General features: G+C 44.6%; 2 protein-coding genes across 2 annotated transcripts in view; both read right to left on the bottom strand.

The window, feature by feature from the left end:
* The window catches only part of spdl1 (spindle apparatus coiled-coil protein 1), a 50,524-nt gene extending 45,929 nt beyond the window's left edge, over window positions 1–4,595 (bottom strand). Inside the window, exons 1-2 of the mRNA XM_083658783.1 lie at window positions 4,517–4,595; window positions 1,911–2,078 (exon numbers count right to left, since the gene is read on the bottom strand). Coding sequence (XP_083514909.1) covers window positions 1,911–2,078 — 168 coding nt within the window. The 5' untranslated portion in view covers window positions 4,517–4,595. The remainder of the gene's footprint in view (window positions 1–1,910; window positions 2,079–4,516) is intronic.
* Window positions 4,596–6,877: 2,282 nt separating this feature from the next.
* tmub1 (transmembrane and ubiquitin-like domain containing 1) lies at window positions 6,878–23,303 on the bottom strand. Its single transcript, XM_083658869.1, has 6 exons — window positions 23,226–23,303; window positions 21,885–22,230; window positions 16,863–16,979; window positions 16,235–16,370; window positions 11,719–11,917; window positions 6,878–7,740 (listed from the first exon to the last, which is right to left on the bottom strand). Exons 2-6 carry the CDS (start codon window positions 22,111–22,113, stop codon window positions 7,570–7,572), a joined length of 852 nt encoding a protein of 283 aa, XP_083514995.1. The 5' UTR covers window positions 22,114–22,230; window positions 23,226–23,303; the 3' UTR covers window positions 6,878–7,569.

Here is a 23,303-nt window from a genome sequence, read left to right as displayed (position 1 = left end):
GCCTCCTGAAAAGCTGTATAAAGATCGGCGCGGCCTGGGGTCCTTCAGGCTAGAGCGAGGTGCTCGCCGCAGGCGAATGACGTGCAGCGCACAGGCCTCCTAGAGGCATCCTCTTTGTCTATGGTGCGGCATAGTAGGATTGCCTTTTGGAGGTCTGGTGAGATGAAGGAGGAGCGCGGCCTGGATTCACCCACAGGGCCTTAGCCCTCCATGCACCGAAGGGTCTTTCAATGCTGCGGTGTAGCACTAGCTCTATTGCAGCAGATTGGGCATGATCAACCCTTCCGTGGGCAACGTTGCAGACAGAGTAGGAAGGCTGATCCGTGAGCGGCTGCTTCTGGGACGCGAGTCGGGGTCTTAATCGGCCTCGGCTGGGTCTACTGGGCGAGGGTGTATGATGTTCGATAGACCCGAAACACCTTACGACCCCAGTTAACATCACTGATGACGCGTCCCAGCGCATGCTGAAGCATTGTATTTTCAACCGTACAGTATAAAAATGAGAGATGGGATAGTTAACGCCATTAACGGCTGCGTTAACGCGAGACTCTTAACGCGTGATAAAAAAATGATCGCCGTTAATCTATTTTAATCTTTTTTTTTTTTTTTTACCTTTATTTATACAGGGGGAGTCTCACTGAGAGCAATGCTCTCTTTTTCAGGAGCGCCCTGTTCACATTCACACACATTCATACCTGGAAGCTGTCCAGTACAACCACAGTCTGATCTGCTGGCCACTGAGCAGCTCCACTGTATTATTATTATTATTATTATATATATTATTATTCTCAAAGTTGTCTGGTAGCAGGGTCCACTTATATTGAGCAGGCCATGATGATTATCACTTTAGAATGGAACAGGTATGTAAGCGCGGACATTTATGTCTGCCTCCCCCATCCTGGCTGCTGTGGGGGGGCGTGAACAACCGAATAAACAGAAACCTGTTCACAAGGACTTACTTCTAGTCATTATTTATGTTGCACACACATATTTTGAATGGCTTCGACAGACTTCAAATGACCCATTTTAATCTAGATTAATCTAGATTAATGACCAGGATTAATCTAGATTAATCTAGATTAAAAAAATTAATCTATTCCCATCTCTAATAAAAATATAAAAAAATATAACCAACTATGTTGCAGTGAACTGCCACAACCAACTGCAACTATTAATCTACATTCGCAATTGGTAAACAATATTCAACATCAAAAGCCAGTTTCATAAAGCTAGACCAGTTGGCTAGTCTAATTAAGACCATCTGTTACTTAACAACAACAGACTTATTTTGAGGTGTGCAAAGTTAGCTGCCTTTCCCCCCTGGCTAACCTTAAATTAAAACGAACTATAAACTTTTTTTTTATGGCAACGAGTCAGCCTAACAGGTAACAGGTCAAATACTGAAGTGGTTTCATAAAAGATGTCAAAACCACTACTGTAATGCCATTATTCAAAGGTATACTTTGTTTTGTAACCTCTTGTGTTTTCACAGGGTAGGCTTGCTTGGGATCCGCTTTAATACATAACTAAAGATGTACCACAAGCCGTGGTTTTGCTTAAACTCCCTATTATCACACCGCTTTCAGACATGCCTTGGAACTCTGGAGTTATCTAGTGGGCATCCGGATGGCGGTCTATGTATGAACACATTTTGGTGAGCTATGCGCGCTCCCGCGACCCTCCTACTATCCGGAGGAGACACTAGGGAGGGAGTGACCTAGTCACAGGAGCGGATTATGGTATGAAGGTATGATGGCAAATCTGAGTGGTTTTGATACCGTGACTTTTCCAAATCGCGGTATACCTTGAAACTGGAAACCGGCACATCCCTAGTGTAAAATGTAGTGTGTAAAGTGTAGTGTGTGTGTAGTGTGTAAAGTGTAGTGTGTGTGTGAAGTGTAGGGTCTGACCTCCAGAGCGTTGGTCATCTCCACTCTCTGCTCCTCCAGACTGCTCTGCAGCTCCATGTTTTGGGTGAGGAGGTCCAGGCCGGCCTGCGCCGCCTGCTGCACCTGCTCATCTTTCTGCTTCAGCTGGCTCCTCAGCCTCCGCACGTCCTCCGAGTATGACTCACACATCTACAGGAAGAGAAGAGAGACCTTAACACATCTACAGAGAGAAGAGAGAGACCTTAAAATCGAGCTGAACCCAATTTTTTTTTTGTTCAAATACCTGGGTATTCAGTGCACCTATTTATCAAATACCTGGGTATTCAGTGCACCTATTTATTCATGTATGCAAAGAAAATCACTCAAATCCAATTTCTTTACTTTTCCACATCAAAAGTTCATTTTTCAAGATTTAATTGATAACAGTAATCTACGGTTTGCTGACGTCACATAGTACTATCAAATTTCTACCCCATTTCAACCAATCATATCACACATAGCAGCTGTCAATCAATCTTTATTTCAGGAGAATTTTCTCCTCCAAATGAAGGATAAAATGGCGCCTAGTGCATGTAATATGGCAGAATTTCTAGCCCATAAACTAACTACTAACTTGGCCAATTGTATGTCACATACAAAATAAAGCAAACGGTAATGTATAAGAATGCAAAGAAATGTAACTGGCTCGTTAAACTCTTGGGGGGTTGCCCCTCTGAGATTCCAGGCGGGCAGGCAGCACTCATGATGGATCAGTGTCCACTCCGCTCCACACAGAAGCAGCTGGCTGCCTGGTACTCGGCGGATCCCACTTGCGTAGCACCACAATACGCTGAATCGGGCTCGGCACCACGAGGGGGCGCCAGGGGGCTTTGCACCCTCAGTTCAATTTTCTGCCCCTTCACTTTATTATTATTACCGTAGTTATTATTATTAGTTATTAATACAACGTATCTAGCCTACTTGAGAGCACAAAAATGAATATATAAAAACATATTCCAAAGTGGTAAGTATTAAGGCTTCATTTAAATGTAGCCTGCAACAAGTGCAAGGCTTCAGTCCTTGATTAATTCAACAGGAGCCATTTTTTTCTTTTTCTTTTGAATGCAATGTATTTTTCATATGGGGACCATATGAATGGCGACTCGCTGTTTCCAGAGAGCTGATTGGTAAGCAGGTGGGTCTTTCATGGGTTTTGATCTTATCCTCTGAACTTAACCTGCTACAAAGCAGGTTAGCGGTCAGTGGTGGCCGGCCACTAGAGGGCGCCAGGGCGCCGCCCCACCTACCCACAGGAGGGGAAAATAAAACGTTATATATATATATATATAGATATGTGTTTTTATGAGCGAGGTGAATATTAGATAGTGAGTATATAATCTGCAATAAATATGTAGATTCATAATGATCTACATGTGTACTGTTTTTGGGTCAATATTTTCTTGCACCGAATTGCCACGGACGCCGTGCGGGGACTTGCGGTTTCCACCAGTGCAGATCGGGATCTGTGTAAGTTGCACATGCGCTGTTCACTCTCAAAAACAAAGCGATTTGGGAGGGCTCTGGGCACGCGTATCTAGCGACCAGGTGGTGGTGGGGTCAGGTAGAGTGGTGATGTAGGCTAGGCTACTTAGTGACGTAGATGGGTAGCGACGCAGTATATATAAACACTAGCAGTCCCACGCCGACAGCTTTATTGTCTTCCTGCAGCACGCGCGAAGCAAAGAAGTTTGTTTTCAACTGCCATGAAACACAAAAGACGTTTTGCAAGAATGGAGAAAGAAAATTATGTGAAGTCACTCAAAACGACGCCGTTTGAGAGACGGACTTTACAGGAGAGTGAAAGAGCTTGGACCAGATCACCCTGAGCTTACCATTAAACAACAGGCTACAGACAGAGGAAGAAAATACACTCTGTCTTTTTCAGACGTTTCTAGTAGCTAGTAACGTCCGTTACTACTTGCTTGATTTAGGGCTGGAGTGGACGATAATTCAATAGCCTATTGTTTGTTGTCTTTCGGTGGAATCATCGTGATGATATGAAGTTATTTTAATAGTGACATTTCTGCTGTCTAAATTGATGAGGACAAGCAAATGTTACTTAAAAACTGATCAAATGAGGTATGGCAGGAATATTATTTGAAAATATAAGGTTTGTTTGACATCACCATTCAGTTCAATGAGATGAACACTGATTTTGCATACGTGAAACATATGATATTGATATTGAGAAGAATCCTTATGATTATCATATTGATTTCAACCCCATCGTCCAGGCCTATATTTGGTATAGCCCTCCCTGGACAAAAATGCACCAGCCGCTACTGTAAATAGCGGTAGAGCATAAGTTGCTATGGTGATCTATCTCGGTAAGAATTTAACTAGCGTAGTGGTATTTCACCTATCAGCCAGCCCCATAGAAAAACATACCTGTCTGTGTGTCTGTAGATGTGAGGAATGGCTGAGCCAGCTGGTCATATTTGAATTTTAGCGCGCCTAGCTCAGCTACAGGAGCAAGCTAACGATGCTAGCTGGCTGGCTCCCGACCATTGACTCTATATAATATCTCCGACCGACCCAAACTCTTGCTAGGCGTCGTTACAGATATCAACATGTCTTGACATTCTTACCTCTCCCGCTCCTGCTACTTCACCCACACCTCCGAACAACACAACAAACAGCTTTCCCTCTGTCGTGTTTACAACTAAACCGTGCCGCTGCTACTGCACATGCGCAGTCTTTCCAGCTCGACGCTTTGGCTTCTTCTTCTTTGGACTTGTACGGCGGATGGCATCCGCATTTGCATTACCGCCACCTACTGTTACCCAAAATGCTCCCATTCACAATTGTCAATTTTTTTGCCAGAGCCAACGGTGTTACGGCGGGCATTTTCTGTTTTTGGTTGTTTCTTTTATAGTGGCAATTAGGGTACAGCAGGCAGCTCATCTTTTTCACCTCCACCCAAAGAACCACCAAGGAACCACCAAAGAACTTTTATGGAAAGAACTGAAAGCTCCATATTGCCCCATTGCAACATCAGCGCCCAGCAGCCTCCGCCATTTTTTATTTTTGGAAGCGTGACAGCGCCAAAAGAACCTCGCACAGGCTCGCAGTGGTCAGCTGCGGTAGCGCGGGCCCCTATAATCAGCCTCTCTAAACAGTAACTCAACGGGAGAACACTCTAAATTTCGTGGATTCACATCTTTTCTGGGCGTACTGCAAATCATGATTGAAGTGGTGTAGTACAGGGATGTAAAACAACAACCATATTGTGGAAACTAAGCAAAATTTTTCGTTTTCTTTGTTTAGTTTTTTCAAGATAAATAGCTAATGCGGCTGTCGTCCACTCCGTCAGAAGTGCGTTGCCGTGGTTTTAACCTCGGGTCCTTTGCATTTACTATTTATCTTGAAAAAAATAAAAGAAAAAAACGAAAATTTTTGCTTAGTTTCCACAATATGGTTGTTGTTTTACATCCCTGCACTACACCACTTCAATCAAGATTTGCAGTACGCCCAGAAAAGATGTCAATCCACGAAATTTAGAGTGTTCTCCCGTTGAGTTACTGTTTAGAGAGGCTGATTATAGGGGCCCGCGCTACCGTAGCTGACCACTGCGAGGCGCATTCTGTTTCCAAAAATAGCCGGAGTTTCGTCTCTTTCCTTCCATGCTCTTTGGAACCACCTCGCCCTCCGTCTTCTTCTCTCCTCGCAACACCACTCTCCAACTCTCCTGCTATCTCTGCAGCGCCGTCTAGCGGCCGACTCCAGACATTAGCCTACTGTGTGTATGTAAAAATAAATAAATAAAAGGGGCAAGTGGGCAATCTCTGTCCCACGGTCTGTCCTCTGTTTCAATGTTTGTCCCATTAATGATGTCTTAGTGATGTCATAAGAGCAACATCATCTTATGAAATCACTGATGATGTCATAGAGGCGATTACTAGGCGAGATGATAAAAAAAAATCACACTCAGAAAATTATCTGTATTTTGAATGTCTGGGGTCACTATAGAGTTTTGTGATGTCAAAGTGGGCTCAGCAGCCAAAAGAGGTTGGGACCCCCTGGTTATAGTGGAGGGAAAACCCTGAAGTCAGCTCGGCCGGAAGGTTAAAAAAGACACAAAGACCACGATTAAATAAAAGAATGATTTAATAGAATTAATTTTTCTTCAAAAGCCATTATTTTACACAAAAGATTTTCCTCTACTATCCCTGCAGTCTCCCTCGCTACAGACAGACAGGTCCTATCCCCAGCAGGCTCTGGACCAAAATGAGACAGTGACCGAGGCACGATGAGAAACGAGAAGGAGCTAAAAAAAAAAGTCTTCTGTCGCTCAGCAGAGAAAACAAATCTGATGCTAATGCTAAGCTAACAGTGTTTTCACAGAGCGAGTCATGCAACGCCACTACACCAGGTCAGAGGTGGACCGTGGAACAGCAGCCCAGTGGCCAGAATAACATGTTGGCAGTTGGGGTTTTCTGCAAAACACAGTGTCAAGCAAAAACACCTCGCACATCAACATTTCACATTAACCCACATTTTCCAACGGCCATTTGAACATGTTGCAACAAATAAAAATGTGGTTATGGTTAGGCAACTAGAGAGTGCCAATGTCACATCCTATTCCGGTTTAGGCATACGAACCAAGGGATTTCATGCGCCATTCATCTTTTGTAAAATGCTTATAAAAAGGTTTTACTTGGTCAAACCAAGCGATTCAGCTATATTTAGAAACAGGAGAGACAATAGGATATTTCACTCAGACAAAAAAATAAAAAGAAATCTGTTTTATTTTTAAATACGGCTCTCTGGTGTGAAAGGCAAGCGTTTACAGCCTCCATCAACCCCGGCCACAACGCCCTTACTGGCCACCGCGCTATTTCAACAGCAGACTCTATAACGTTGATATATATATATATATATATATATATATATATATATATATATATATATATATATATATATATATATATATATATATACACTGTATATATAGACATATAGACACATCAAGAAAATGTCAATATGCAATGTCATCTTTTGGCTCACAAATGTTGGCATTCTGCGTGGTTTGCAGAAATGTAAACTGCCAACATTTTATTCAGGTGACCGGGCTAGGACCAGAGCGGGCGTGGCCTCAGAGCAGACCAAAAGAACCTCAGAGCGGGGGCGTGGCCTCAGGCTGGGACCAGAGGAACCTCAGAGCGGGGCGTGGCTGGGGCTCAAAGAGTCTCGGGGGGATGGGGGGCTCCTCCTCTTGAAGCTGTGTTTCCAGCCATTCGGAGAGCAGAGTCACTCCCACTTCTGGGTTAGGCATACAAACCAAGGGATTTCATCTGCCATTTTATATTCCCATAGAATTTTTTACTTGGTCAAACAATCAGTTGAGACCATAGAACATTTCACTCAGACCACAAAACAAAACAAAACAATGTTGATTTTTTTTGTATAAATATTGTCTTTGTTTTGGTCTGAATGAAATGTTCTCTGGTCTCTCCTGATTCAAAATATACCTAAATTACTTGGTTTGACCATGTAAAACTACTTTTATAAGCATTTCACGAAATGTCCATGGGGAAATCAATGGCAGATGAAATCCCTTGGTTTGTATGCCTAACCCGGAAGAGGGTGTGTCTTTGGCTCTCTGTCGTAGAATGGTTGCCAGCCAATCAGAGCGCAGCGTCTAGCGGCGGTAGACGCCAAAGGCGAGGAGGCTGAGGAAGACGGTGAGGCCCAGGAGTGAGGCAGTGGCGGGCGCGGTGAAGACGTGACGGTACTGAATGTGACAGTACCACAGAGCTGACAGCATCAGCACCAACACAGGAACCATCAGACTGCCCACATTCACAGCCACCTGCAGGGAAGGGGAGGGGAGGGAGAGAGAGAGAGATAGGTAGATACTGTAGATTCTTTGTCCTGTGAGAAAATTGGTTTGCAGCATAATCACAGGAATTTCATCACATGCACGCAACGTGCGCATGCACACACACACACACACACACACACACACACAGAGAAGACATACAATCCCAATGCAGATAACAGATGTAGCCACGCCCCTGCCAACCTTAGTCAGATGTTCTATTTCTGTCTCAATGTATGTTCATTTTGGGACATATTCTTTGAAACCCTATCTGACATCTTAGGAATCGAGCTGCAGCCGTGTCCCCTGGTTGCCATTTTGGCATTCCTGGTATTTATTTTAAATTTGCGCACCAAACACCTAGACATAATCGCCTTTTCCTCCCTCCTCGCACGAAGGAGTATCTTACTATCTTGGAAATCACCTGCACACATCAGCAGCTTCATGGTTAGAGGACATGATGAGTTTCCTTAAACTAGAAAAAATTAAAGGAGAATTTCGGTTTTTTACACCACGGTCCTCATTTCCAGCTTAAAATATGATGTTTTACTCACCGAAATATGTTTGGCTTCATTCGGATGCCCACGGAAGATTTTGAGCTCCGAGTAGTCTCCTCAAACAGGCTAGAACGGGAGCCTGCGGCCAGTGCGGGGCATGCTGCACGCGCTCTCTAAATGACACTTTTTCTGTCAGATCACGGTTCATTATGGTTGTAAATATAATTATTTAGCTAATAGCTAGAAGCTAAGCTAACAACAACACAGCAGTCGGTGTTGATCTGCCCCGGATGGGGTCACAGTGCCCATCTTCCCCCTCTGTGAAACCACACTTCTTCAGAGAAACCACAGAAGGGGGAAGATACGCACTGTAACCCCATCCGGGGCAGATCAACGCCGACTGCTGTGTTGTTGTTAGCTTAGCTTCTAGCTATTAGCTAAATAATTATATTTACAACCATAATGAACCGTGATCTGACAGAAAAAGTGTCATTTAGAGAGCGCGTGCAGCATGCCCCGCACTGGCCGCAGGCTCCCGTTCTAGCCTGTTTGAGGAGACTACTCGGAGCTCAAAATCTTCCGTGGGCATCCGAATGAAGCCAAACATATTTCGGTGAGTTAAACATCATATTTTAAGCTGGAAATGAGGACCGTGGTGTAAAAAAACGAAATTCTCCTTTAATTAAGTTCTCACTAAAAGGTGCTGTTGGAAAATGTACTGAGGGGAACCCTTTCTTTCATATGTAAATAGCCTTCAGAGGCTTCCAGCTGAGCAGCAGGTGTAACTCACCTTCCTTTTTTGTTTTTTTTGGGGTTATGGTTTCTTTTGTTTCTTTTCCCTTTCCTTATCCCCCTTCCCCTATGTGTGTGTATGTATAACACATGTTTTCACCCTGCTCACAGTGTACCTACCCCTTGCTCTTAAAGCAGGACTAAACCCCCCAGATTTCTTGCAAAACTGTATTCTACTTGATTTGAAAACTCTGCAGGCAAGATGGCCGCCTATACTCCCTCCTTTAGCTGGCAGAATTCCTCCCCCATAAACTAACATATCTTGGCCAATAAGTATGTAACATACAAAATAAAACAACCCATAATATCTTAATTTGATGTAGAATGCAGAGGACATGTAACTGTTTAGTTAAACTTGCATTCCAGGAATATTGTGCTCTAAAGATAACGTTAGTGGCAATATCAATTTGGTCATTCAGTGGTGGTTTTACTGCCATATAACATAACTAACTAGCAGCTAATATTAGCCACAGTAGGCATTACCCATGGATGCATTGGTCTTAAAGGGCTCGCGCCGCGTGAACTATGGTAATAATCAATGGGGAAAAAAACAATTTTTCACATGAGTGGGGCGCGTGCTAACCCCACCGTGACGTCACGATGTACCAAATATCCCATTCAATTGAGGGCACAAAAAAAAGCAGTGTTCAACCCATAGAGGGAACTTATGCTGCTGAAAATGATACAAATGGTACAATGGTAACAGTTTGGTCTCAAATGTGGAAATTTTGATCAGAATTCTTCACACACCACCCCCAAAGTCATATTGGTTAAAAGCTGAAAAAAAGTGTTTTGGGGTTTAGTCCTGCTTTAAGTGTTGTAAATGTATGTATGTGTGTGTATGTATAACACATGTTTTCAACCTGCTCACAGTGTATGTATGCATAAAAAATACAAACAAAATTAAAGTAACACCAAACACAGGAGAAAACCTTGTTGAAACAGTGTCCAAACTATTATTATTATTATTGTGGTGTTAAGCTTGAAGAAACTCACAATCAAAGTAGGCTACATGATATAGGCTAAACTAAATAAGGCAGTTGGTGAGAGTTGACAAATTAGGACAGCCTAACAGTTATCCTAAAGTTAGGACAGTATTTTTAAGATTTTGGGATAATACGCTGGGATTATACGCTTTTCCTATCTTAAATTAGGATAAGAACATTGACTTAGGAACTGTTAATCTGTAACGGGTATGTGTCCTCACAGAATCCTGGTTGATCAGCCACTCGTCGTGGTCGTTGGGTAATTCGCCTAGTTCGTCGTTGCTAACATACATTGTCTCAGGGCTGCCCACAAGGGCGCTTTGGAGGTCCCACCTAACCCGTTCCAGCATGCCAACTGGTCTGTGTTGTTGGCCAGTGCCTCCGGTACGTCTCTCTAGTTGGTCTATTGGACTAGAGCTTGGTATACTTGACATGGTTTTATCTTGCATAACGTGTCGTGAACATCTCTCGAACGTACTGAGCTGCCATGTGGCGCAAACGTGGCATCAATGACATCACAGATGATGTCATAACAATTATGACATCATCGGCATCGTGATTATGACATCATCAGCATCATGATTATGACATTGGCATCGTGATGATATTCGTGACTCTGATGACGTCATCGCCAAGACGTCACATCACCGGTGCGGACATTGCATCCGATGATGTAATGTGTGCCCCCATTGTGATCTCATACATCATTGATGATGTCACTATTTGCGGTAGCTCCAGGGAACCAGCCGGCCTGATTGGCCCTGGATTGGGCCCCTTGGCCTTGACGGCCGCCCTGCCGCGAATAAGCACCTAACTGGGAATCTTTCTAACAGTAAGGCTGAGGGAACATAGATGAGGCAACATAGAGCTGAGGGAACACAGGACTGAGGGAACACAGATGAGGGAACATAGAGCTGAGGGAACATAGAGCTGAGGGAACACAGGGCTGAGGGAACACAGATGAGGGAACACAGGGCTGAGGGAACATAGATGAGGGAACATAGAGATGAGGGAACATAGAGCCGAGGGAACACAGGACTGAGGGAACACAGATGAGGGAACACAGGGCTGAGGGAACATAGATGAGGGAACATAGAGATGAGGGAACATAGAGCTGAGGGAACACAGGGCTGAGGGAACACAGATGAGGGAACACAGGGCTGAGGGAACATAGATGAGGGAACATAGAGCTGAGGGAACACAGGGCTGAGGGAACACAGATGAGGGAACACAGGGCTGAGGGAACACAGATGAGGGAACATAGATGAGGGAACATAGAGCTGAGGGAACATAGATGAGGGAACATAGATGAGGGAACATAGATGAGGGAACATAGATGAGGGAACATAGAGCTGAGGGAACACAGGGCTGAGGGAACACAGATGAGGGAACACAGGGCTGAGGGAACATAGATGAGGGAACATAGAGCTGAGGGAACACAGATGAGGGAACATAGATGAGGGAACATAGATGAGGGAACATAGAGCTGAGGGAACACAGGGCTGAGGGAACACAGATGAGGGAACACAGGGCTGAGGGAACATAGATGAGGGAACATAGATGAGGGAACATAGATGAGGGAACATAGAGCTGAGGGAACACAGGGCTGAGGGAACACAGATGAGGGAACACAGGGCTGAGGGAACATAGATGAGGGAACATAGAGCTGAGGCAGGGAGGGAGTAAAAGCCCACCTGTACGTTATGAGCAGGGCCGTGGTTGGGCCCCTGGGTGGCAGGGCCGCGCCCCCCGGCGCCCCCCTGTGGGGACACGTGGCAGTGCAGCACACAGCCGTGGGTCAGCTGCAGAGAGCCCAGTGTCTGACCATCATCCTGCAGCAGCTGCCCCGCGTAGATCAGACGCACCTGCTGCTCCTGACCTGCAAAGTAGGTCCTGAGAGAGAGAGAGAGAGAGAGGCCAAGGGTTATAAAGCAGGTCAGGTGTCAGAGGGCATACTCTCATGCCAACATTTTTGACTAGTACTCTAAAGCCTACAAAATAACTCTACAGCCGGAGGCAGAACTCGCCATCTTCGGCTGCTCTGAGTCCTCTCTGAACTTCCCTACAGCTGTGCAACAATCTCTGACACTGGGGACAACTGTCACCAAAAGACTCATTCTGAAGGAATGGAAGTCTTCCTCTTCACCTTCTTTTCAGGTGTGGCTAATGGACATGATCTCTGCTATCCACCTTATTTCTAGCGGCCATGATGGCTATGCGTTTTTCTTCCGGTGTTATCCTCCCAGCCTTGTTGCTGACAGCTTGAAACCCGTCTGGGCGAACGGAGCAAATCACTAATCAGGTCCAGCTTGGCAAAAATCTCGTCGATAAATAGTCGATAAATATCCCTTTAAGAGCGCAGTGCACAGCCTACTGTGGCTAATGTTAGCAGCTATCTAGCTATGTTACATGGCAGTAAAACGCCACTAAATGACCAAATTGATTTAACTTTTAACCATTTCGAGTAACACTGTTTCCATACGGACCCCCAGCGTTGGTTAGTTGTTTATAACGTGACTATATTTATAACTTTTATAACGTACTCCAGTTTCCGGTTTATAATTCAGGTCTGCAGCCGAGTATAACAAAGGAAATGGCAAGCTGCAACAATAAGTCACGTTAAACCGGAACTTGTACCCACAATTCTTTGTACAGTGGGACATTCAAAAGTAAGGTGGATACAGATGGAGAGACTCAGGTCCCTGAGAAGAACCAACTCGCTTGGAAGGTTCTCAACTATCTGGGACCCGTTTTTGGCCGACTTCAACGAGGTTAAGAATGACCAGTGACTGAGGTTCCTCCTGTGATGAGGTGAAGAGTGACCAGTGACTGAGGTTGTTTTTGGCCTCCTGTGATGAGGTTAAAGGGATAGTTCGGTTTGTTTGAAGTGGGGTCCTATCAGCTAGTGAGATACACTAACTTAATTAGGTACTGTGTTCAGGAGTGAGTGCGCATTGTGGAACGAGACCGCGCACTCAGCGCAGCAGCCAAACCAGCCTTTTCTCTCTAAGTACGGGGGTCAACAACTAAAACGTAATTTAGCCACCTAAAACACCTAAAACAACGCCCACCTAAACAAATCGATATCTGTGTACATGCACGCTCTATTTTGACAATTTTCAGCGCTTTACTTTTCCGCAAAACAGCAGTTTCATTCGGCACTGCTTTTTCTCCCAACCGTACAACCACCGTATTCCTCCGCTAAAGCCAGCACAGAGCACAGAGCCGCGGTTTACAAAACAGGAAGGCTTAGAAGAGAGATAAAACACTGTCAAGTCACCTGGCCTCTCTGGTCTGGGTCGTTTTCCACAATTTATCCTGGGAATGGTGAATAAGGTCTGCAGCCAGGGCACCCAGGCATTTAGGCAGCAGGCGCATCTCTCTGCCTGTTCACTCTCTGCAAAAGTTCCTCTTCTGTATTCTCTCTGGTTCATAATTGTATCCTCTTGTCACTAAGGTGAATGGCATATCATCCTCGCTATCAAAATCACTCATATTTTCGTTCGTGTATTCTATTTGTTGTGTCTTCAAACCGGGAGAAATAAAATAGCCTACCCCCAAATAACTGCGGAGTAATCCAGTGCTGCGGCTCGGAGCTGGCTTTTAGCGGAGGAATACGGTGGTTGTACGGTTGGGAGAAAAAGCAGTGCCGAATGAAACTGCTGTTTTGCGGAAAAGTAAAGCGCTGAAAATTGTCAAAATAGAGCGTGCATGTACACGGATATCGATTTGTTTAGGTGGGCGTTGTTTTAGGTGGCTAAATTACAGTTATAGTTTTAGTTGTTGACCCCCAGTACTGAGAGAGAAAAGGCTGGTTTGGCTGCTGCTCTGGGTGCCGGATCTCGTTAGACGCTGCGCCCCGCTTCAAGACCACTGTACCTAATTAAGTTAGTGTATCTCACTAGCTGATAGGACCCCACTTCAAACAAACCGAACTATCCCTTTAAGAATGACCAGTGACTGAGGTTGCGGGTGACGGATGGCTCGTCCAGCTGGTATCTTATGGACCCTTTGCGTGGGTGGGATCCCTTGATTATTATTTCACCCCATAATCATCAAAGTAAGTATTTGACCCATTTTCCTCAAGCCACATATCTTCTGAACATCCTGACACTAAAATGCACTAAAATTTTTCAGACAGGCAGATCAGGAGAAAATGTACTTTGTTCGAGCCCCTGTCTCTGTCTCAGCAACACACTCGCCAGATTTGGCAACAGGAGCTAAAGTTAGCAGGGAGCGATTAACTAAAGCTACATGTGAAGTTAACAGTAGTAGTAGCTAAATCTGTGGTGGAAAAAAAAACAATTTCAGCTGATATCTTAGTTACAACTTGATTGAGCTAACAAGGGGTGTGTTTATATGCGTTTGTGGAGTTTTGGGAGCTCACGGTCTCTAGCTTGCTTGCTAGGTCAGCATCACACTTCAAGGGGAGAGCTGACCACCCCCATTTAGAAGACCGGAAGAGTATATTTCATACTACTGGCGGAGCCTGGAATGAGCTCTGTATATAGTCCATTATCTCTGGTAGTGGTATTAAAATAATGAGCAAAACAATAGAGAAAGTCCTAAATTAGAGGAGAGAAGTATGTACTTTTTATGTATCCCACGGTGTGCATGCATGTGTACCTTTTTATGTATCCCACGGTGTGCATGCATGTGTACCTTTTTATGTATCCCACGGTGTGCATGCATGTGTACCTTTTTATGTATCCCACGGTGTGTGTGCATGTGTACCTTTTTATGTATCCCACGGTGTGCATGCATGTGTACCTTTTAATGTATCCCACGGTGTGCATGCATGTGTACCTTTTTATGTATCCCACGGTGTGCATGCATGTGTACCTTTTAATGTATCCCACGGTGTGTGCGCATGTGTACCTTTTAATGTATCCCACGGTGTGCATGCATGTGTACCTTTTAATGTATCCCACGGTGTGCATGCATGTGTACCTTTTAATGTATCCCACGGTGTGCATGCATGTGTACCTTTTAATGTATCCCACGGTGTGCATGCATGTGTACCTTTTAATGTATCCCACGGTGTGTGTGCATGTGTACCTTTTAATGTATCCCACGGTGTGCATGCATGTGTACCTTTTAATGTATCCCACGGTGTGTGTGCATGTGTACCTTTTAATGTATCCCACGGTGTGCATGCATGTGTACCTTTTAATGTATCCCACGGTGTGCATGCATGTGTACCTTTTAATGTATCCCACGGTGTGCATGCATGTGTACCTTTTAATGTATCCCACGGTGTGCATGCATGTGTACCTTTTAATGTATCCCACGGTGTGTGTGCATGTGTACCTTTTAATGTATCCCACGGTGTGTGTGCATGTGTACCTTTTAATGTATCCCACGGTGTGCATGCATGTGTACCTTTTAATGTATCCCACGGTGTGCATGCATGTGTACCTTTTTATGTATCCCACGGTGTGCATGCATGTGTACCTTTTAATGTATCCCACGGTGTGCATGCATGTGTACCTTTTAATGTATCCCACGGTGTGCATGCATGTGTACCTTTTAATGTATCCCACGGTGTGCATGCATGTGTACCTTTTAATGTATCCCACGGTGTGCGTGCATGTGTACCTTTTAATGTATCCCACGGTGTGCATGCATGTGTACCTTTTAATGTATCCCACGGTGTGTGTGCATGTGTACCTTTTAATGTATCCCACGGTGTGCATGCATGTGTACCTTTTAATGTATCCCACGGTGTGCATGCATGTGTACCTTTTAATGTATCCCATGGTGTGTGTGCATGTGTACCTTTTAATGTATCCCACGGTGTGCATGCATGTGTACCTTTTAATGTATCCCACGGTGTGCATGCATGTGTACCTTTTAATGTATCCCACGGTGTGCATGCATGTGTACCTTTTAATGTATCCCACGGTGTGTGTGCATGTGTACCTTTTAATGTATCCCACGGTGTGTGTGCATGTGTACCTTTTAATGTATCCCACGGTGTGCATGCATGTGTACCTTTTAATGTATCCCACGGTGTGTGTGCATGTGTACCTTTTAATGTATCCCACGGTGTGTGTGCATGTGTACCTTTTAATGTATCCCACGGTGTGCATGCATGTGTACCTTTTAATGTATCCCACGGTGTGTGTGCATGTGTACCTTTTAATGTATCCCACGGTGTGTGTGCATGTGTACCTTTTAATGTATCCCACGGTGTGTGTGCATGTGTACCTTTTAATGTATCCCACGGTGTCCTGTGGTCTGACCTGGGCTGCTCTCTCCGTGTCATTGAGGAACTTGAGTCGTACCACCATGCTCCCCTCTGTGCCCCCCTCTCTGTGTCTCAGGCCGTCTGGCTCTCCTCCCTCTAGTAGTAGGGGGCAGGGGGGAAAAAAACGTCCACTTACCATGTCGTGAAGGGGGAGGGGCATTCATATGGACTCATGTTGTATCATGTGTCATCTATGTTTCGCTCTGATTCGAGCAATATGTGAAATTCAGCATTCAGCATGTTTGGTTATTGTTAGCTAGCAGGTAGCTACAATGCTAACAACACGGGTTGCTATAGCAACCCGTGCGGTATCTGTTCAAAATACGTTGAATGGAAGGACAGTGTATCAGCATGAGGTAGCAATACTTATTTATTTTAATTGAAAAGCATTTTGGGTTATGTCAATTACAATTAAAGCCGATCCTTGAACCTATATTCATTGCAAAGTATAATGAAGGGCAGAATATAGATTATTTTGGCAGAAATGGGGCAATACGAAACAAAATGGGCAGGCTCTCAGTATCGGCAGATTGTGTTTGCGAAATCGTCTGTTATTGGCCAAAAGTTTCCATATGTGTGCACCCTTACCTCCAGCCTCCCTCTCCACGCTCCCCTCATCCTCCTCCTTCACCTCCTCGCCGGGTGGGGGGGCAGTTGCGGCGTCAGCAGGGGGTGGAGCCTCCGAGCCATCGCCAATGTGAGAGTCTGGAGCAAGATTATTATCGTTAGCGAAAACTATAACGAAAACTAGGTGTGAAAATTTTTCATTTTTCAGTTAACGAAAATGTTGCTTCACATGTACTTTTTTTGTTAAAAAAAAAACTTACAAAAAAACTAAATAAAAACGTATAAAAAAGTATTTTCAAAACATAAAAACTAAACAAAAAACTAGCAAACTCGCTTTACAAACTAATCAAAACTCAACTGAAAACAACAAGTTAAAACAGATTAGAAATAAAAGAAAATAATGAAAACTGCAAAAACTATTCACAGGTTGCAGTCACACTTGAGGAACACTAGCAGAACACAAACATCAATAGACCCTTTTAGAGTGGACGTCACAGGGTTAGCTGCGCACGCATCGCGGTATCCAAAACTCCACGTAACTCAAGCCGAAACAACGGAGATCCCCGGAATACAGGAAAAAGACGTCTTGTGCCTTGTGTGTATGCATGTAGACGCTGGACATTCCCACTAGGAATATGACGATGTCTCTGTCTGTCACTGCAACTTTGCGATGTTTGGATCCTAGACCCATCCTCCTGACAGCGGGTGAAGAAACCTCACCCCATTGAAAGAATTAGCGTATTTGTGTAAGGTAACCTGTCTGTTGCTGGCAAAGCTTTAAAATATGTGGAGGGCCACTGTCTTGTTGTTCTTGTTTTTGATTGTCTGTCATTCTATGTCTAGTATATGTCTATATAATATAGTCTATACTTAACTATGTTGGAAAGCCTCGTTTGTATTGATGTCTGTATAGATTAATTGATGCTTGAGATGGTGGGAGAGCATTTATGTGTGTATTTGTTAATTGTTTCGTTGAATGTTACCTTTGTTTTGTATTCCTGAAATGTTTCATGTATTGTGTTCGAGGACCCCCTCGTAAACGAGATGCTGCATCTCAAGGGGCTTATCCTCAGACAAAATAAAAATGTCTATATATATATATAACCACTCAGCTACCGGTTCAGTGCTGTCCGTACCCCTAACCCACACCATAACCCTAACCCACACTCTTACCCACACCCTAATCCTAATCCTCTTCATGTTGCTTGGGCGGAAGTCGCGTAGTACTTTTTTCTTTTGCCACTGAGGGGCAACTGAGGGGCACTAGTCTAGCAGACGTGCTATATGGTTGTATTGGAGTGTAGTGGAGAGGCTGCTCGCCTGGCTGCATAAACACAGCCTGTGAAAGCTGCGTAACAGTGATGCAACAGTTAACCAGCATTCTTAATTTAATAATTACTAACTGACTAGTATTTCTCATACCGACTAGTGAGGGAGTGGGCGTTTAAACATTTAAGCAACTAGTCGCCAGCATCCCTACTTAAAACATCCCACCCAGGTGTTTAAGTAAGCGAAGCAGGTTTGGAGGTCCCACCCTTCTCCTCCACCCCCCTCTCTCTGACACTGTGTTTCAAGCTGCTCTCTCCATAGTGTGCCACAGTTTCAACAATGAGGATATGAATTCATTCTCCATTCATTCCCAGACGTTTCTCAAACTGTGAGTGGGTGTGCATGTGTGTGTGTGCGTCTGTTTTACCGGCTTTATAACGCTATCAACCTCGATACGAGACGCTCTCTCTCTCTCTCAGCCTGTGTCTCTGTCTGTGCAGACGGGGGACACACCTCGGTGCAAACATCTTGTGCTCTAACACAGTGGTCCCCAACCACCGGGCCGCGGACCGGTACCGGGCCGCAACGCATTTGGTACTGGGTCGCGAGCCGGTCCAAAAAAATAAAATAATAATAATAATAAACATAGACTATAATATTATAGGCTGTGTGTGGTAGTTGAAACATAGTTTCAAGTTGACGTTTATTTATGTTTGTAGTTGAAACAAAAACAAAAAATACTGTAGGCTACATAAATGGAAATGTTTGATCAAATATCTACTTTTAGAAATTGTATAGGCTGAAATCAAATCACTGCATAATTGTGAAAGTGTCTTTATTGACAGATGAAAAGGCTGTTATTTACCCTTTGTCACCACCAGGGGCCTGTACTACGAATGTTGGATAAGAAGATCCAGGATCTGTCCCTTGATCTGCTTTGTCTAAACCAGATCAGCTCGATTGTAGTTAACTTGTACTACGAACATCGATTGCCACTCGTTAACTCGAACCAGGTTTTTCTAATCTAGCTGGCAGCTCGTGCACATGAAAATGCCCGTGCACTGGAGCTCGTGCCCGCAAAAGAGGCGTGGTTTTTAACAACTGCCAATCACAGTGCAATATGGACTGCTCCAACTCTGACAGCGCCAGACACGCCTATTTCCTCATTGAATGAAACCGCAAATACAAATCTGCGTTGGATATTATTACTGTTCCCGAATGACTGTCTAAAGTGACCACTTTTATCCACACCAGTAATTTCTTTGAAGAGCGGTTTCGTAGGCTATCTACAGCTTTCTATCTACAGTCTTTTGTGGAAGCAATGTGTAATCTATCTCAGTCCAAAATCTGTATGTATAGACCATTTAGGCTCAATGAATAATAATGATCTCATGATGTGTTTAGTTGCACTGTGCGACTAAACACATCATGAGATCATTATTATTTGATTGAATAATTCCTATAGGCTAATCAATTAAAAAAGAATGATAATAATGTAAGGTGCTGCAGCGACCTTAGGTGCTGCAGCGACCTGCGACCTGCGACAACGTTACAATAAAATAAAAAAATGCTTCTGAACTGAATCGACACGGTACGTGCGGGCATAGATTTAATTAATAAAAAAATAGCCTATTTTGTGGTCACATATATAGGCTAGGCTATTGTCAGCAGAGTCGCATATCTCCATATTTCATATAATGATGCTGGAAATATGAAGTTCAATCACATCATACAGGCCAAAAGCAACACAGTTGCAGCTGCAAAATGCAGGAGTAGCCTAGATATGAATCATCTTAATATGATTAAGATGATTAATCATCATGATGATATGTGCAGGTGATCCCATGTTAAATTGCTTAGATGTAGTAGGCTATTCTAGCATGTAGGCTATGACCATTTCAATTCCAACCCAACGTCAGTCTCAGCTCCCTTGCGCACACGGCACTGTGCGCTTTGGAGACGTTTATGTAACCTTTTTATGCCGGTTTAGTGATATTTCTCCACTCACTATTCAGCTGCAATCGATCAGCGGGGTCAAACAATGTATCTAGGCTACTTGAGAGCACAAAAATGAATATATAAAAACATATTCCAAAGTGGTAAGTAGGGCCTAATTAAATTATTCGTCCTTGATTAATTCAACATTACAATTCGTGCTCCTTCCTAGATGGGAAACTCATCCAGAAAGGGGTTGGCCATTTTTCCAAACTGCTGATTCGATTGGTTCGTGGGCGGTGTATTTAAGGTCTAATCTTATCCTTGCAACTTAACCTGCTGCGGACCAGGTTAACACATTGAGTGCCAGCGACGCCATATGGCGTCATTAGAAATTTACCGTAGAGTGCCAGCGACGCCAAATGGCGTCAATAACTCGAAATTGTTTTTTTGACGGGGGGTGTCCATCTCAGCTTCTTACATCGCCTCTTACAATATGAGAGCTATTGAATGTGTCTAACCTATTTTACAGAACCCTTAGGTGGCGACAGCGCTCTCCAGATGAGAGAACGTGGAGTAAAACACACAGAAGAAGTCGTTGGGGAAAAGGAAATCGCATCGCATCCGTCCGTATGCAGCTGCTTCATTGAAGCATAACGTTTAGCTGTGCCCCTGCAGCAGCCAATCTGCTATCACAATTGAGCACCTCGGTGTGCGCTGCAACAGCCCATTCGCATGATCAGCCGTGGATTTGTTATTATTCTCAACTGGAAGCATGGGAGCTGGTACACGCGGCTGTAAAAAAGCTGGATCTAGCGGACTTTTCAAGTGCTGAGCACACGCAGAGCAAACAGCAGAGCCGAGCAGAGCAGAGAGACACTCCTCCCACAACGGGGGGGGGGGGGGGGAGGAGGGGGGGAGGTGGGGCACGCAGAGCAGCACACAACACTGACCCAGACAGAGCCAGACAGCAGGACAGGGTTGGCAAACGCAAGCCAGAATATCCGATGCCCACCAGCAGAAGCAAGAAGCTGCAACCAGCAGCGCACGCAGGGGCCAGCGCTGCTGGTTGCAGCTAAAAATATTATTCTTCCAAACAAAATTCCCTGGCCTTCACTGTTTTATTGAAGGAAATTATTTTTGAGGTGTGACTACATCAGAAAATTAGCTTCAGAGTCAGTGATGTGCTTGAAATGTTTAATTTCACAAAAGGCTCATTATCTCAGCTCGTAGAAAAAAAAGTCTGTTTTTCGTTCAATTAAGCTATCTTCTCCGGCTCATAACTAAAGAACGGAAAATGGGATCAATAAACTTTTTTTTGCAGGTGATAGAAGAGAGTCTCATCGTTATTTGTGCGTGTTCAGTGTTTACATAGTAGTTATTAAAGAAATTATATGACTGTTTTAAAATGCATTGCGGCCTATGTGGCACAGCAAGCAACCTTTTGCCCAAGGGCCGTGGCACTCAAAGTGTTAAGTGTGAAGCATAAGTTGCTATGGAAATATATGTCGGTAAGAAGTTAACTTGCTTTGTAGTACGGCTAAACCAGGGTTAAACCTGAAGTTACCTCGCTAAACCACTAATCTTGCTTTGTAGTACAGGCTCCTGGTGAGTAAATATATATGTAACTAAAACCATTAAAATTGACAACCGGTCCGTGACTTTTTTCTCCATGTATCTACCGGTCCTTGGCACAAAAAAGGTTGGGAACCCCTGCTCTAACACACATAGTCACTTATAGAAGCGGCTGCACCGTTTAAAAGGTCCTGTGCTGTGTTCGGTCCTCAAGATGGCCACCTCAACAAAAACATTCTGTGACTGCAACCCATGAATAATAACCTTGGTCTGAAGAGGAGCCAGAAGAGGGGGGCAGGTCCAGGGAGGCGTGGCCAGAGCCAGGGGGTGGGGTGGAGGGTGTGTGGCCTATGCCGGGGGGCGGGGTGAACAGGTGCTCAGGGGGCTCAGGGGCGGGGCTAGTGGAGGCCCAGGCCAGGGCCAGAACCAGAAGCACCAACAGGGCAGAGAAGAGCAGGGTCACCTCATCCCCCACGCCCTCTATCAGAGCCATGACACACAGGCCACACCCACTGAGGCGGACAGGCCACACCCACTAACAGACAGGCCACGCCCACTGAGGCAGGGACAGAACAGGCCACGTCCACTAAGGCAGGGACAGCACAGGCACCTGGGAGGGAAGAGAGACAGTTTATAAACTATAAGTGCACTGGGAGAGCACAGACCTCCGCCAAGGCAAATACTCCAGTCCAGTGTGCTATGATGATATGCACATTTTGTGAGTTGGATCGAAACCCTGAAACCACCAACATCCCCCAGCCACTCCCCCTACCTAGCCCTCGAACCAGACAGCAAAATGCCTGGACACTGAGCTGAGATTAAACAGGTGCACATAAATTAAGCAAAAAAAACAAAAACATATCTGGATTATTTCAGGGGTGGGGTGGGACCCCCTATATTCCCACCATGTCTAGGACTACAAATACACTTGACTTGACTAGCTTTTGTCACAGTAAATCAGCTGATGAAGTTGACCACCCCCTACAATAAACTGGATTCTAGGCGCTGACGATGGATATCGTAATTTAGGCTCATTTTAGGACCTTTACTCCTGTTTGATGAGAACATGTTTGATGTAATTTTAAAGCGTAGTTTCTTAGCTTTCATTCAAGCCCAGGTGTGAGTCTGTCTGACCAATAAAGAGGTCACATGATGGGCTCTTATAATGTCCGTAACATCCAGAGCTGAGCATCTCCAGACGGTCCCATGCTCCGTGCAGACATCCAGTCTGTTGTTGGTGTCTGTCAGTGAACAGCTGACACAGCGACACTAGCTGCCAGCTATGGAGGTAACGCAAACTCAGCTTAGCCCTATGGAGCTATTAGCTCAGGATAGCTGGCTGGTAGCCTCAATTAAGTCTAGTCTCGCGTTGAGCCTAGCTGGCTGGCAGCTACTTGCGACATATACGACGGATAAGCCTTTAGCTTTCGTTTAGCACTTTTAGCTATGTATTGGCTAAAGCTAACCCCAACCCTTCATAGCAGTCCAGCTCGCTACGTAACGTTAGCTTCATGAAGAAAAACAATCAGACCTGTGGCTATGTGACGTCACACACACTGTTCTGCTGTGTTGTGTTGAGATATGATGGTGAGAAACGTTACTCACTGTTTGGGTTAGAAAGCAGCACATAGCAGGGAGCTCCCGTTAGCCAGCAGGCTAAAGCTACACAAGTCTCTACTATTG

This window comes from Poromitra crassiceps (assembly GCF_964638095.1).
Source record: "Poromitra crassiceps genome assembly, chromosome: 23".
NCBI lineage: Eukaryota > Metazoa > Chordata > Actinopteri > Beryciformes > Melamphaidae > Poromitra > Poromitra crassiceps.
Note: the sequence above shows the minus strand (reverse complement) of the source record. Positions and strands in the feature narration are given on the sequence as shown.